Source organism: Hirundo rustica, chromosome 10 (assembly GCF_015227805.2).
Source record: "Hirundo rustica isolate bHirRus1 chromosome 10, bHirRus1.pri.v3, whole genome shotgun sequence".
NCBI classification, from domain to species: Eukaryota; Metazoa; Chordata; class Aves; order Passeriformes; family Hirundinidae; genus Hirundo; species Hirundo rustica.
This window is the reverse complement of record NC_053459.1, coordinates 25,046,903-25,062,713: the sequence shown is the minus strand read 5'-3', so window position 1 is coordinate 25,062,713 and position 15,811 is coordinate 25,046,903. Positions and strand designations below refer to the sequence as shown.

Here is a 15,811-nt window from a genome sequence, read left to right as displayed (position 1 = left end):
GATAACCTGATTAGTGGCTGTACCAGGATGTTCTTGCAGCCTGCTGAGAAAAACACACACTTCAGGAGGTGTCCTTCAAAGAGTTCCTCTCTCTGCTGCGCTGGGATGAGCTGCAGGTCCCTGCAGCTGCCCGGGCACACCGACGCGTGGGCACTGCGAGGTGCAGCATTCCCAAGGGGTCCAGCCCCCTCGCAGCCCCTCAGCCCCCCCAGGCAGCCCAGCGTTTTGGAATGCCAGCTGTGTTGGATTCCCAGTGCTTCGGAACCTCTGTAGTGGCTGTGCAGTGCCGCAGAGCCCCGCAGCAGAGAGAGCCTGGAAACACAGCGGGGTGTTGACTCCTTGGATTCTGCGTGTCCATAGCAGTTCCTGCTCCAGTTATTGCTGGAGAAAAGGCCTCTCTGTGCTTGTGAGCTTTTTTTCCCCAGAGCTGTGGTTTCAAAGTAAACCAGGAAAGTGTGACTAAGCCATCACAACTGTATTAGCACTGCACAGGAAACCTGTGGTTAATGGGTCTCAATTCTCTCCTCTCTTTTTTCTTCTGTTCTCACCATTATCAGTTTTTACTGTGCTATCTGCATATGGCACAAGCAGTTTTACATCTCCTGTATTTACCCACTTCTTCCACAAAATCACCCGCTATTGTCCCAGTAACATTCAACACGTGGTTCCTGGGACCCCAAAGAGCCCGTTAGCCAGAGATAACTGCAGCAACGTGTGTGACTCTTAGGCAAGCTCCACCAAAACCAACCAACCAACCAAAAAAAAAAAGAAATACAGCTTTTCAGCCTTTTCAGCCAAGTGTTTTATCAGGCTTGCAAACACCTGCCAATGAGTTGCACTGCAAAGCCTGTCGCCTAACAAAGACAAAGCTTTGTAATACAATACAATTAGATCTGAATAATTCAGGCACTGAAACAAATATTTTGAGACCTAGACTGTTTGCTTTCCTGAATGAGAAATTACCCCGGCTTCGATTCATTAGAAACCTACTGAGAAACAAAACCAGAACCAAATGAGGAAATACGCAGTGTGGTAAGACTCTACCACCAAAATTCTCACAGTCCAACTGCACTGAAGATGCGTGGGGCTAAGGAGGGAGGGCAGGAGGTTCCCCACTTCCCTCTCCTCTAGCAGAGGACATGACATGACGGGGGAGGGATCAGCAGGGTCCAGGGGGGTGGTCAGACTCACACAGGCAGCATCCACGTTGTTTGCTCCTCAAAGATTTGCCGCTTTGAAGCGAGCTTTTCCAAAAGGAAATAAATAATGTTGTTTCACAGTAGTGGAAATGAGTCCTAATGTCACACAGAGGTCATACTGGGAATGAGGTCTTGCTGTGGTCCTTTGGACCAACAGGAGAACACAATATTGAATGGGTCACTGGCTTTTCTTGACTCCGTGGGGAATTCCAGTTGAGCTATTGGGATGCAGTTTGTTTTCCTGAAGGCTGGACAGTGAATCCGTTTTAGTATGTTGTTCCGAACTTGTGGGCCCAGATTTTGTAGCAGCTTCCTTCCCTAGCCAGATTTTTAAGGGATACTACTGCTAAGTATTGCTATCTCAGTGAGCAGAAATCTTTGTTTTTCAAGGACACTGATTTAACAACAGCGTGCTCTTCCATATGAACTCCCTTTTTTTCATTTGTTGACTCTAAATGGTATGCTGAGTGTTATTTGGTTCTATAAATTTACCGTGTGTTTGTTCCAGCCTGGTGGCTGACCATCAGAGGTCCAGAGAAATCTGTGAGCAGCAGTGCCAGACCCCTCCAAACTCGTCCCTAAAGGATGAGGCTGCAGACTCTTCCTCTTGCTCCTTCTCACTGCAAGCAGTAAGATCAAAGCAGCACACCTCAGCAAGGTGCTCAGGAAAAACTATTTACTCTTATCTCTAAATTTGAGGCTTCCATTGTCTCTTTCAATTGTGGGGTGAACTTTCTGTTGTTGGTTTGCCTTTTTGTTTCTTACCTTGGTGAAATCACGGTCCCAGCAGGGGAAGGTGAGTAAGAGGGAAGCAAACAGATGGCGTTGAACTGGAATCAATCCAAGGGTCACCTGCTCCTTGGGTCATCCTGGCGTTGGGGCTTGCCCTCAGGAATCTGCAGGGCATGTCCAGTAGCAGAATGAAGCTATAGGTCTGTCATCCCTACAATGACAGGATTGCAAAAGCCCTCTAAGACCATCCATTCCTCCAGCACTGCCAAGGCCACCGTGTCCCCAAGTGTCACATCCACACAACTTTTAAATCCCTCCAGGTTTGGATATTCCACCACTGCCCTGGGCAGCTGTGCCAGGGCTGGACAACCATTTCTGCGAAGAAATTCTCTCTAATATCCAAACTAAACCTCTCCTGGCAGAACTTGAGGCCATCTCCTCTTGTCCACCACTTGTTATCTGGGAGAAGAAGAGACCCCACCTCACTATTGTCTGCCACTGCAGACCCGGCTTCTCCCGTTGCCCACAGCAGCATTGATAACATTATTCTTAAGTAGATCACACTGTTGACTTGCTGGGAGTTTTCCCTAGGGAAGGCCCAACCGGGAACGTCTGTGCTTGACTCACAGATCACACCTCTCACAGCCTGTGTCACCAACGTCTGCTCTCTCTTTCCAAGCACAAGATTCTACGGGAGTGGAAACTTTCTCAGTCCCTGTCAGGTATGTCAGTCCTCTCTGGGCTATTTACAGATTGCCAGATGAGTTTCTTCCTTTTCTCTCTCTTTGTGGTGAATTAGGTGGCTCTACTTTTTGTTTGTTTGTTTGTTCACCTAAAATTTTGGAAACAAGCCCTTTTTTTTGTCATTTTAGTTCAGTCCGTTCGATTCCCAAGCTTTGTTGCAGTGAAGGCTGTGCAATAGGCACCTGATTACAAAATCCCATGTATTTTTAATGCCTCCTCCATTCTCACATTGCTTGGTGAAATGTGCTATTGTTTGAGGCATCAGGTAATGGCGGGAGTGACCTGCAGGAGCACGTGGCTTGTCCCAGGAATCGGATTGAAACTCTGTAAGAATTACTTCAGGAAAGGGTGAAAATGAGATATTTATAATAAATTGAACTCTGATCCTGGAAAGGATATAATCAGCATTTCCCCCATTCTTTAAGAAAACGCAGTATTTTTGTTCTCCAAACCTTTTGAAATTTTCTTCTCGCCCATTTATGACACTTCTGTTGCTTTTTTGGCGAATAAAACCTCCTTATTCAGAGGTTCATTTTGCAAAAGTGCCTCATTTATACAGCTAATGCTCGTCTTCCCCTCTTCATTGCATCTGCCCTGCAGATCACTCACTGGGCAGTTCCATAAAGAAGTGGGGATTCGGTTTCCACCTTTCTTGGCAGGAGGAATTTGCCCCTCTCAAGCTGCAGACATTTTAGTGTGTGTAGCTGGTAATAAAAGATTTCAGAAATTCCTGCCATGTCTGCCTCAGAGGTAATAAACCTCTAAAGGAACGCAGTAGAAAGCAGTGTGGTGTCTGGTTTGAGTGAGAGGAATGACGGTAACTCACATTGCTGCTGTTGATGCTCGTCAGTCTCTTAGTAAAAATGAAACTTAATTAAAATTAAACTTTATAAGAATGAAACAAATATCTTTTCAGTTGGCTGAAAAATCTTTTGACGGAGCTCCGAGCTGCCTCTCCGTGCAAGAAGTCACAGCTATCTCCCTCCCGAGGAGAAACCACTCGGTGAATGAGGATGTAAGATCTCGCAGAAGCGTGTGCGACTGCATGAATTTGACAAAGGCGACGAGCGTGCACGCAAGCAGGCGCCGAGCCGCAGACATGCGGCCGCTAACCTTGCCCGTGCACCCTCTCCCTCCTTCTCCTGAAGCGCCCGGGGAGAAATGAGCAGGTGCAGGGGCCGCTCCATCGGACCCGGCGCTCCTCCGCCCCGCCCGGCCCCGCCGCCGCTGCCCCGGCGCCGGGGGAGGCTTGGCGAGGTGCACGGCGCGCCCCGCCGGGGCGGGGGGGCTTGTTTGTTTGTTTCCTGCCCCATCCCATTTTTATGATCGCGAAGAGGAAGAAGCCTTCAGGTCAGCCGGAGAACTGCCGGTCCGGCTGCCGGCGGACAAGGGCTCCTTTGATCGGCGGCGAGCGGCGGGGAGCGCCCCGGGCTCTGATGTCCCGGCGATGCGGGCGCCCCGCGGCCCCGCCGCTGCCCGCGGGCGCTGAGCCCCGCCGGCCGCTGCCCGGCACGGCCCCGCCAGCCTGAGCCGAGCCCGAGCCCGAGCCGGAGCCCCAGCCCGAGCCGACCCCGAGCCCCGAGCTGCGCCGCCTCCCCCCGGGCCCCGCGGGCGCGGACCCGCCGGCTCGGGGAGCCCCCGCCGCCTCCGCCCGGCGCCGCCCGGGGATGTGCGAGGTTGGCCCGCGGCCGGAGCCCTGCGAGCGCCAGCGGGTGAGTGCGGGACGGGGCTGCGGGAGCGGGACGGACGGACGGACGGACGGGGCCCCGCGCGGCTCCCCACGCCGGGAGCTACCAGCCGACAGCGGCGCTCCCTGAGCCGGGACGCTGGGTCGGGGGCCAGCTCGTCCTCGGGGGACCGCCGGGCCGGGCTCGGCCGGGGGTTGCGCTCCGGGAGCGGCGTCCCGAGCCGGCCTGGGGGGCCGGGGCCGGCCCGGGCAGCGGCTGCGGCAGAGCCGAGCGCCCTCCCCGCCCAGGGCGGCCCGGCCCAAGGCGCCTCCCCGGGGGCCGGAGCCGCGACCGGAGGGCGGCAGGGACGTGCTGGGCTCCGGGGATGTGCCCGGCTCCAGGGCTGTGCCCGGCTCCAGGGATGTGCCCGGCTCCGGGGCTGTGCCGGGCTCCACGGATGTGCCCGGCTCCGGGGCTGTGCCGGGCTCCACGGATGTGCCCGGCTCCGGGGATGTGCCGGGCTCCAGGGCTGTGCCCGGTTCCAGGGATGTGCCCTGCCCCGAGGCTGTGCTCGGCTCCGGGGCTGTACCCGGGCTCCAGGGCTGTACCCGGGCTCCAGGGATGTGCCCGGCTCCGGGAATGTGCCCTGCCCCGAGGCTGTGCCCGGCTCCAGGGATGTGCCCGGCTCCGGGGCTGTACCCGGGCTCCAGGGCTGTGCCCGGCTCCAGGGATGTGCCCGGCTCCGAGGATGTGCCCGGCTTCGGGACTGTGCCGGGCTCCGGGGCTGTGCCCTGCCCCGAGGCTGTGCCCGGCTCCGTGCGGTGGAAGATGTGCAGTCCCCGCAGGCTGCCCGGCGATCCCCCGTGGCACTGCCCGGCCGGCACGGGACAGGCTGCACAAGTTAATGAAGAAATAGTAAAGTATTCCCGTGACGTGCTACGTTTTCTGCGGAGGCGACGCTGGGAACAAGTAAATCACAAACCGATTTTAACAAACCCATCCCAAAACCAAAAGTCAATGCATTAATTAACTCTCTGTGCCATCTAGATCAGGATCAGTAAAAATATCTGTAGCTCTGTGCTTCAGTAGCAGAGGGGATCACATAAGCACCAGGAGAAGTGTAAGAAAACCACAACAGGGAGCCTTGCATCTGCTTAAATTATTCCTACAGTTTCGCTGTGCTTGCAGTAGCACATAAAGCAGCTTCTACCTGGTGGTCGTTAATGCAGATGGGCTCAACTCTCTAAATAACTAGAAGTAAAAATTAGTCAGATGCCTTTAGACACAGGGAGCGCTTCTGCAGGAACAGAAAGATTAGCTGGCTTGGAAAAACTTAGATGACTGCAAAGAACATATTTGCACATGAAAGGTGCAGTGTTTCCTGCTGCTCTACGGAACTGTGTTTTCAGTGCTCAAAGTCACCAGCAGAGTCAGGAGATAAGCATCATTGCTTCAATGAGGCTCCAAGTACCCAGAGGATTCTGGAGACTCGGCAGTATTTAGTTCATATAAATAACTTTTTTTTTTTTTTTTTTTTTTTTTTTTTTTTTTTTTTTTTTTTTTTCTCCTGCTTAATATGACTGGAAGTGAGAAGGGGATAATGGCTAATTTGCTTTTTTAATTACCTATGAACTTATAGCTCATAGTTAATGCAGGGCAGATTTCTCACTCCTTTGCACGTTTCAGTGGGATTTCAGCCCTGTGTCTCAGAGATCACTGGCTCATTTGACCAAAAATCCTGTTCTTCAGAGAAAAGCAACATCTCATGAGACACGTGAAAGTAGTTGTGATGGTCCCTGTAGGTGCAGAAAGACAGAGGCTGGGCAGACCTCAGGATTCCAGCCTCCTGAGCCATGGAAGAGCTGCAGTTCTGGCACTGCCAGTCACCTCCTGCAGCCTCATGTCCAGGAGCAGTGACAGAAGGGCAGATGAGACACGCAGAAATAAAATGTTCTCTGGGTTATGTAGAGGAACAGTGTGAGAATGTCCAGTGAGCCGCCGAGACAGGTGTTGGTAAACCCATGGAACACAAAATCTCTTTACTTACATCTGTAGTACTGGCTTATTGGACATCTTTAGTTTATTAATAATCATACACTCTAGGGACCTGTTTTTGCAGCAGAGGAGCTGCATTCTAGGGGAGGTGGATATCAGAGGAGGGGATTATTGGAAACTAAGGAAAGTGAATCAGGCAGAAAAGGGAGGTCCAGTGGAAAAGCAAAGACTGGAGACCTGAGAGATTGCAGCAGTGTGAGGAGAGTTTTGAGTTCGGATGAACACAGGTCAGCAATACAGCAAAGCCAGTTTAAAATGATGAAGTTTGGAGCTTTAGACTTGACTGGATGCAGAGCCTGGGAAGGGTCCCTCAGTGACTTATGGAGAGAGGGAGGGGGTGTAAGGAAGGTTAACCTTTGTGTGAGGGGTCTGGTGAATGTCGTGTTCCCATTATTTATCCCAGTGAAATTCTCATAGTCTTTCCCATTGAATGGGAAGGGTGTGTACTGGCTGCGGGTGTACAGAGCCCCAGGAAATGCTGGCAGGGAATTTCATTGTGAAACACTGAGAAATACACTGCTGTGTGTGCAGGGACTGGAATCTCAGTTGGTGGAGGAAAGTCTGGCCGTGGCTAAGTAGCAGGTGAAGGGAGAGCACAGAGCTGCCACGAGCAGCAGTGCAAAGGTGGCCCAGTTCCCTCCGAAGAGCAACAGAAAGAGGATCCCCAACCCTCCTGCAAGAGCTGCACGAGTGAGTGTGAGCTTGCTGCCAGCGGCGTTGCGTGACTCCTGTTCCCAGGGCTCTAACCCCCAAAGACAGGCCTGCTCACAGTTCTTTAAAAATCGCTGTGAAGACTCACTCTCTTCAGTGTGAGTTTGACAGGCTCCCAGCAGAGCCTGATTTTTTTCTTTCTATTTTTAGGGCCAGCTGTAAAGCCGTAGTCAAGAACTGCTTACATAATATTTTAGAAGTGACAGCGAAGCACAATGGCATATTTTGACCTTTGGCATTAGATAAGTAATTGGCAGGTTAAGTTAATTTTTATTCAAGCAAAGAGACTTGCTTTTTACTGCTTGTGAACTCCTGTACCTTCACACAAGATTAAAACTCACGGGTACATTTTAAAAATAGGTTTTTGGTTTGCTGGCCTTCCTTTCCTGTGCGGTGTGAAGGAAGCTCCTCCACACGAAGGAACTCCGCTCTTCTGTTCTCCATCCATGACACAAAGTGTGTGGTACGTGTGTGTGCACGGACCTGGCAGAGGGCAGGATTCTTTGTTTCCTGACTGACAGCCCAGTTGTATTACAAATAATTAGAAAACTCACCTAGAAAACACCTTTGTTACTGTGCAGCTGAGGAGCTGGTTTCAAGCCTATGACTCAGCGTAAGTGCTCAGCGAATATTCCCTTTCCCATTCCAGACGCTGGGTTATGGGCAAGTCGGAAAGCCAGATGGATATAACTGAAATGAATACTCCAAAACCAAAGAAGAGACTGGGATGGAGCGGCCTGGAGATCGGGCTGGCAGTGGTGGCGGTGTTGCTGGCCGTCGTGGCCATCACCATGATCGCCCTGTACGCCACGTACGACGGTGAGTGCGCGGGGCTGCGGATGCACGGGCGTGGGGAAGGGTTTGGGATCCTGCCTGAAATGCGGAGCTGCATCCACACGTCCTGCTGCTGGAAAAACTCAGAAACTGCGTCTTTCCAACTGGGGCTCGGTAAATTCGTTTGTTCATGCAAAGTTGTGGTAAACACAAGCCATCTGCTTGTTCTGACTTAGGAATACTTCTGTTTGCAATTAATGCTTCAGTAAGCAAAAATCCCAACAAATTACAACATTGCCGAAGAAAACCAAACACCAGGGCTTCCTCTGTGTTCCTGTGGATGTATGAAAATCCTATTTTTTCCTTTTTCAGGCTGTTGCAGCGAGGACTCTCAGTGTTTGTAGTCATCCTGAGAGGTTTTGTGCTTCAGCAACCAGAGCAAAATAATTTCATTTGGGGGACATAGCCTGATAATTTTTGGAAAAGATAATACAAAGAAGATAAAATTTCCATCTAGGGTCAATCTAGAATTTTTCCTTATATTGGGAATTAAGTACTTTGTTTCATTTTGAAGTACTTAATAGTTTTGTTTAAGCTTTTTATTGAACTGTAGTTCAATTATGGGATAGAAAAATGCTATTATGAGGAAAAAAAAGTTTTATTTCCAAAGTCTCAAAAGAAAGTATTTTCATGTTCCTGAATCCTGTGTTTTGCTCAGAAGACTGCAGAGTGAATGTCTCCGAATTTTCATATAATTCCTTGAAAATCCTTTTGTCATTGTAAAGTATTGCTAAATTCAAACTGGCTTTGCAATTCTCTCCAGTCCTTGAGCTATTTGTCTCTAAATTGCTTCTTTGTTATAAAAATAGTATTTTGCCCACCTCCAATTGATAGGACATTTTCCTCTGATGACTATAAAAATTCCACATGATGAGTGACTAGCACTGAATGACCCTAAAGGGTTGAAGATGATGATATTTTTAGATCCTGATCCTATAAATATTCCCTTACTGAGTGTAAGGTGTCCATTCATATTATCGTACTGTACACTGCAATTAAATTGACTGTCAGTGGAAATATTTACAGTAGGTTTTATTATATTGACATTGAGTAAAGAATTAAGAACATGATTGTATTCTCTTTTAGATGGAGTTTGCAAGACGCCAGACTGTATCAAATCAGGTAAGAATGAAAATACATGTGTTTTAAATTAATTTACGTGTTTTAAAACAAAATTACTACCATGGAATTCTCCCATCTAACTGCAGACAAGTACGGCACACGGAAGCGTGGGTCTGTTACCCCGCAGGATTTTCTTAGCGTAGTTCTTCTACAAAAGTAAACTCCTGTGCTATGATATTGTCAATCCTACAAAGTCATCTCCATGTCCAAAAGATTCTGAATGCTACAGTCTGACAAGCTTCATCCCTCAGTACCAGGTGCAGGGTTAAAGAATCCCAGGCGCACAGCATCCCGTGGGAGGCTCCCAGAAGGTTCTGATTTGCAGAACCATTTAGACTTGCAGATACACCAGCAGCAGCACAGGAAAGTCAGTGTATTGCTTTCCTTACTTCCATGGGACTGCTGGTTTCAGGTTTCTAGCAGCTCAGGTCGTTGCTCACTCCTCAGTCGTGCTGGAGTCAGGGAAAGCCCCAAGGCAGCCCCTCATCCCAGGAACTGCAGATTGTCATCAGCATGGGCCAGATACAAGGCTTATTTCAGGTGGCCATCGCTGTCTTTTTGTTCCGCTTCCAAGGTGTTCTTCTCCCAGAGTGAAAGCTCATGCTGTGGTTTGGGAAATGATCCAAGTAGTTCTCTAGCAGATTGTTTTTAATCTCTGATGATGCTCATTTTCAGCTAAATAGCATTGCTACAAGGGAGTTCAGATGGACAATGTGATGATGAATGAACTCCAAAAGGAAAAGCAGGAAAAGTTTGGAGGAATGAGGCACAATGTAGCAAGAAGTGCCTAAATTAATTAATCAGAACAATTTTGCTCTTTTATGCTTCTATTAAATGCTTTAACAGCATTTAACCACTGGAAAGGGATAAAGAGAGGATACTGACAGAATTGATTGTTCGTTTGAGAGAAGAGCTGCAAATAAATGACCAGAAGAAAAAAGATGTAAATAGTGTACAAATAAAGAAGAAAAAAATGTAATGAGAATTCACTGATTATACCCAGGGTAAAATACCAGCGATGGCACTGTTATCCATGGATTTGTGAGACCACTGCAGTGTAGCACAGGAAGATACAATGCAATTTGTACATTTGAGCATTTTTGGATAAGCTGACACACTCTGATAACTTCCCTGAGCTCAGGCAGCTCAGCCTGTTGGAACAGGGGATTTTGATCTCTGTTTCTTACCTAGGTAAGCACATTGTTTTGCTCCCAAATCCTCCCCAGGTCATTGGTAGCTTTGCCAGCTTATATTACTTTATTTGTAAGCTATTGAAACACCAACTGATAATCAGGAGTACTACAGTAAGATTAATCATTATAAGTAATTGGTATGAAGCTCTACATTCTCAGTGGCTGGTAGGAACTGAGTAAACAAGTGACAGCAGGAACAAAGCCAAACACTGGTTCGTCACGGCGACTAATGAAGAGTACGCTGTGTATTACCTGTATTTGTACAGGTGTAAATTCACCTGGATTAGAGATAAAATAACAAAATATTCATAACATAATCACATTCCCTTGATTATAATGTATCTGTGGTATCAGCCAAATAATGAATGGCTATCCTGGGGCTCAGGAGTGCAAATACTCTCGAGGAGAGTATTCCGCATGGTCACAGTAAATGTATGTACTTCACACGCAGCCCTGAATGAAGGACCACTGTTCCCACAGCTGAGCTCTTTCTGGTACTTTTGCAGTATTTAAGCTTTAAGTTCTGATGAAAGTTGGATAGCTAATATTGGCTGGCTCCTTGGAGCAGGAGAGTTATGAGAGTTAATTGTTTCTGTGTGATACAAGTAGGCACAGAGGATTACCCAGGTGCTGACTGCAAGCAGAGCAACCCGACTGCACAGTTCAAGCCGGGCTTGATATTACACTGTTCATGATTTCTCTGACTTAAGCAGGACGTGGATTTCTCCTGGCTTTTGTTGTGAGGTTTTTCCCAAAGTGACAAGTCAGAGGATAAGGGCCATCTTTTCTCGGTGTCAGGAGATCTTTCTGTCCTACTGTTACTGTTTGGCAGGGCTGTGAACGAGGCAGCTGGGCTGTCCGCTCCTGGCTGGGAATGTCTGTGCTGCTGGACTGACACATGCCAAGGTCCTCCAAGGGACAGTGATGCCCTTCAGGTGCTGAGCAGTCTGGTAGAGACATTCAGAGGGACATCCTTAGAACTGGAGATGTTAGGAAGGGTTACACCTTTCCTCTTTCACAGCAAATAGATGGAGTTGGGACAGGAATAAACTGCAGCATTCAAAACACTCGCCTTGCCCTAAATGAAACAGACAGACACCAGTACCAGAGCTTCCACAATCCCAGAGCACACTGGGCTGCAGCAAGTGTCACACTTGGTAAAAACATGACTGAATTTCCCAATCTCTGGCTGTTGGCAAGATCCTGTGTCCCTTCAAAGAGAAGTCACCCTGAAGCCATTGACTTCAGAGGGGAAACCACCAGCTAGGAGGCTTTGCATCTATATCCACAGTGGGTTTTATTCTGCTGAAGCAGTCTGAGGTTGAAAATGCACCTGTCCATGGCTATTTCCATCTTGCAAGCACTGGAACATTGTAAAATCATCAGATGTTGGCCTAGACTGTAACACTCCTAAGCCAACACAAAAATGGGGGCAGGCAAATTGACACAAACACCACAGACTGTCTCTCCATTTCCACCAGCAAAAGAGACATGGAAAATATTGAAAGTACTGGAAAAATAACTATAAATATTTGACTTGCCCATGTGGAGGAACGAACACTTGAAATCACAAGCCTCATAATCTACTAAAAATAATGTCAGAAAAACGGGAAGAATATTCAATATCCTGGGAAATTCAGAGGTATCCCTGGCTCTTGCCTGCCCGACTCCTAAGATCTCTCCTTTCTATGAGACACTCTGTTCTGGCATACTGGGGGTAGAAGCAGTCTGGGTGGCACAGGAACAGGGGAAAGCCCAGAGGGCTTATGGACAGCAGCTGGGAAGCTGTCATCAAGGAATTGGATTTCACTGAGAATCCTTGTCACAACTGGTCAGTGACTGGGCAGTCTTGGACACGCTACTCCAGAGGGTCAGAGGGATAGCAAGAGACAGTATCAGCTCTAGAGTAAAATGTGGAGCCGGTCTAAAAATGAGTGTAGCTTCTGCAAGGCGTTAATGGAAAGACCTTCCCTGACAAGAACTGAAATAGTCCAACAAAGTCAGTATTTTACTGAAATAGACAGGATTCAGTTCAGTCTAAATCATACTTAATCACCAAAATTACAATGGATATTTCACCTCTGCTATGTCTTGTGCTTTTAATGTTCCTTTTCACCACATTTCAGTACAAAGAAGGGTAGGTGAAGGGCAAATGAAACATCCTATATTTTATTTAGAAGTGAGTGACCACTCAGAGGGAGCAGGAACATCTGTCAGTTTACCCCCAGTAAACACAGCCGACTGGAAAGTCTGGAAGTTGTAGTCAGCGCAGGAACAGTAATTCCTTGTTCACCGATGAGAACTTTGTTTGGTCTAGAACATTCAAGTTAGCTTGAGCCTCTTCTAAACGAAATGTATTTACGACTTCCCTCTTGAGAGCAAACAAGCGCGTGTGTGTGTTTCTGTGAAGTGTCTCTGTGTGCACGCAGCCGCGCGGATGCTGGAGAACATGGACCCCAGCGCCAGGCCCTGCCAGGACTTCTACCAGTACGCCTGTGGGGGGTGGCTCAAGAGGAACGTCATCCCCGAGACCAGCTCCCGTTATAGCAACTTTGACATTTTGAGAGACGAACTAGAAGTTGTTTTAAAAGGTCAGTGGAGTTTGGGGACTAAATAAAGTTTCTTCTCTGCCTTACGTGTTATCCTAAGAAGTTGTGGTTTTCTAGCAAAGCTTAAAATATTTCAGGTTTATGCGTTTGGTTCGGGACAAATCTGCCCCGAACTGTTTGCTTGCAGAAGGCTCTGGGAGGGTGCTGCTGTGCCTGACGCTGGAGCAGAGCTGAGCAGACCTGTCCTTGCTGGTATCCGCAGATCAGACCAGCTGCAGTCCCCACCCCGAGCCTGCCACAGCGACAGCACCAGGCAGGGCAGCAGGAGGAGGAGGGGGAGGTCTGTGTGCACATCAGCTGGAATGCTGAAAGCTGCTCTCTGGCAGCCCGTGTCCTGCATATCTTGTTCCATCAGAAGCCCCAAAGAGCGGTCAAGCCATTTTGCTACCTGTCATATCAACAGTATCAAATCGTTCACCATCCCTTTTTTCAGGTGAAAATAACAGAGTCCAAGAATTCAGTCTGTACTCATGTAACACTCTCCGACACACTCTCTCCAGGCTAAATTTTTTTTTTTTTTTTTTACTTTGCCTTTCTCCTGGGTTTGCCAGCTGTGTCCTCACACAATAGCCTGGTGGCTTCAAACCTATCCCTGGGAAGTCAGAGCACTTTTCTTTCACCCGGGGTGACGTGCAGAGTATCTGCTGACTCTGTCGCTCCACAGTAACACAGGCTGCAGCCACTGCAGGGCATTTCACCTCCAGAGCCCTTCCCCTCAGCTGCTGGAAGGCAAAGCCTCCCTGGGGCTGGCGATGCAGACGGAGCCCTGCTGGCCCAGCCCTGCTCCCCAGAACCAGGACAGAGCAGGAGTGACCAGGACTCGCTGTGTGTGTTTCAGATGTCCTCGACACCCCCAGCACCAACGATATCCCAGCAGTGCAGAAGGCAAAAACTCTCTACAGGTCCTGCGTAAACGAAAGTAAGTGTGCCCCGAGCCCACTGCGTGCAGGATACTCAAAGCACCCAGAGGGCCCCAGCTCAGGCAGCTGCACTTGTGTCTGGGCATCATTTTTCACATCTCCTTTGTGAAAACTAAAATGTGTCTATGCTATAGAGCACGGTCAGAATGTCAGCAGGAAAATTGGCGCTGTACCTCCTGCTTTACTACCTTCGGCATTCTAGGTAATTCTTCAGTTACTAATTTGCTGCAAATATATAAATTCAAATCCTTTCACTTAAATGGGAGTTAACTTCTTTTGCAGAAATTACCAGGGACGAGGTGAAAGCTACCTGGCACACCAGGCTCTGCCACAAGAACAAAGAGCAGTAAAACTGTTTGCAGTGCTTCCTAAATCATATTTTTATAGTTTCTATAATAGTATGAATACTTTTCAAAACTATTATTTCAGGCTATCTGCAGAGAGGGAAAAAAACCAGTATTTCAATGTCATGGTCTCAAGGATCTGCATATGCTATTTGTGACTGGAAAATTTTTACATTAAATGTTAAAGCACAGTCATTTATCAGAGCAAACTGCTGCTGTGGGGACGGGGGAAACAGTTCTCAGCTTCATTGTTCTGAACTCATTATAATATATATTATAATATATAACATTTGTGGGGTTTAAAATGTCATGGTAACTCATTTTATTTTTTCCAAAAGCTGCCATTGACAGCAGAGGTGGAAGGCCTCTAATTAGTTTATTGCCAAATGTGTCTGAGTGGCCTGTAGCAACAACTGACTGGGATACCTCCTATGGTAAGATAACCTGTGCTTATTTCCTTTAGTTAAAATATCTAAATTATTTAATTTATCTATTTAAAAATAGATACTGACTCTACCTTTCACTTGCTTAGGTACTGCTTGGACAGCTGAGGCAGCTATTGCACAGCTCAACTCCAGATATGGAAAAAAGGTCCTTATTAATTTTTTTGTTGGCACAGATGATAAAAATTCCACGGCACATATCATTCACGTAAGTCTGCCTGGGTGCCGGGGCCTTGCTGATCATAAAAGCGCAGCAAATAACTGGGAGCACAGACGTAAGTGTTAACAAGGAGAAACATCAGTGCTCTGAATTTGACCTGAGTACTTTGTAGATGCATTTGTGAACTGATGTGGTTTTCTGCTGAAACTCTGGGTTTCACAGTTCCTGTCTGTTCTCCAAGCTGACATCTTTGCTCTGTGCACTCATAGACTGTTACTGTCAGTGAGATGGGAATGACAGACACAGAAAGGTCATCTCTGAAACCTGAACATGCCGACAAGGCAGGAGAAGGTCTGGTGACAGCTGGGATGCAGCACTTAGAGGAGCAAAGGGCCAATCTCCCCTGTCAGTGGGTGGATGGAGCCGTGAGCACTTCATGCGCAGGGATTTCAGAGATGCAGGAGCTGCCTAGCTTGTCTCTGGGATATTTTGTCATCTGTACTTCACCTGCTTTCACACTGGCTACCAGTGCCTTGCAGTGTCCAGCAACAGGAGAAAAAAAAGATGGAAAAGAAAAACAGAAAGTTTAACAAGGATGAAAATAGTTAAAGTGGGCAACAGGATGAGAGAGGAACGCCCCTGTGGCCAGGAAAGAACTTGGCCAGTGAAGCATCAGCCCGTGTAGTTACCAAAAGAACAGTACAATGCTCTGCCATTCTCAGTTTTTATTTGCATTTACAGATTGACCAGCCTGGGCTGGGCCTGCCTTCTCGGGACTACTACGAGTGCACTGGTGCATACCAAGAGGTGAGGGGGAGCTGACACACCACCGGTGACAGTTCTCTGTTTTAGCCTGTGTTCCCAAGGCAGCTACTTGACTTTTTAAGACCTTTTGGAAGGAGATAAACAAGAAACAATTTAGCTTTGTTATAGAGCCTCTGCCAGGCTTCACAGCTGGATCAAGAGCAATCCCCTGACTGTCAGAGCTGTATTTAGACAGAATACAAGTGGTCATGATCAGCCCTGTTCTGTCACTGCAAAAAGGAGGCCACTTCTGAGCTGTGACCCACTGGCAGCG

At 48.1% G+C, this 15,811-nt stretch overlaps 1 protein-coding gene across 1 annotated transcript in view; it reads left to right on the top strand.

Moving 5' to 3' along the window:
- Nucleotides 1–4,309: 4,309 nt before the first annotated feature.
- Nucleotides 4,310–15,811, top strand: part of MME (membrane metalloendopeptidase) — a 30,491-nt gene continuing 18,989 nt past the window's right edge. Inside the window, exons 1-8 of the mRNA XM_040074108.2 lie at nucleotides 4,310–4,387; nucleotides 7,758–7,927; nucleotides 9,029–9,064; nucleotides 12,687–12,848; nucleotides 13,705–13,785; nucleotides 14,469–14,564; nucleotides 14,663–14,781; nucleotides 15,475–15,540. Of these exons, the coding sequence (XP_039930042.1) occupies nucleotides 7,768–7,927; nucleotides 9,029–9,064; nucleotides 12,687–12,848; nucleotides 13,705–13,785; nucleotides 14,469–14,564; nucleotides 14,663–14,781; nucleotides 15,475–15,540 (720 nt within the window). The 5' untranslated portion in view covers nucleotides 4,310–4,387; nucleotides 7,758–7,767. The remainder of the gene's footprint in view (nucleotides 4,388–7,757; nucleotides 7,928–9,028; nucleotides 9,065–12,686; nucleotides 12,849–13,704; nucleotides 13,786–14,468; nucleotides 14,565–14,662; nucleotides 14,782–15,474; nucleotides 15,541–15,811) is intronic.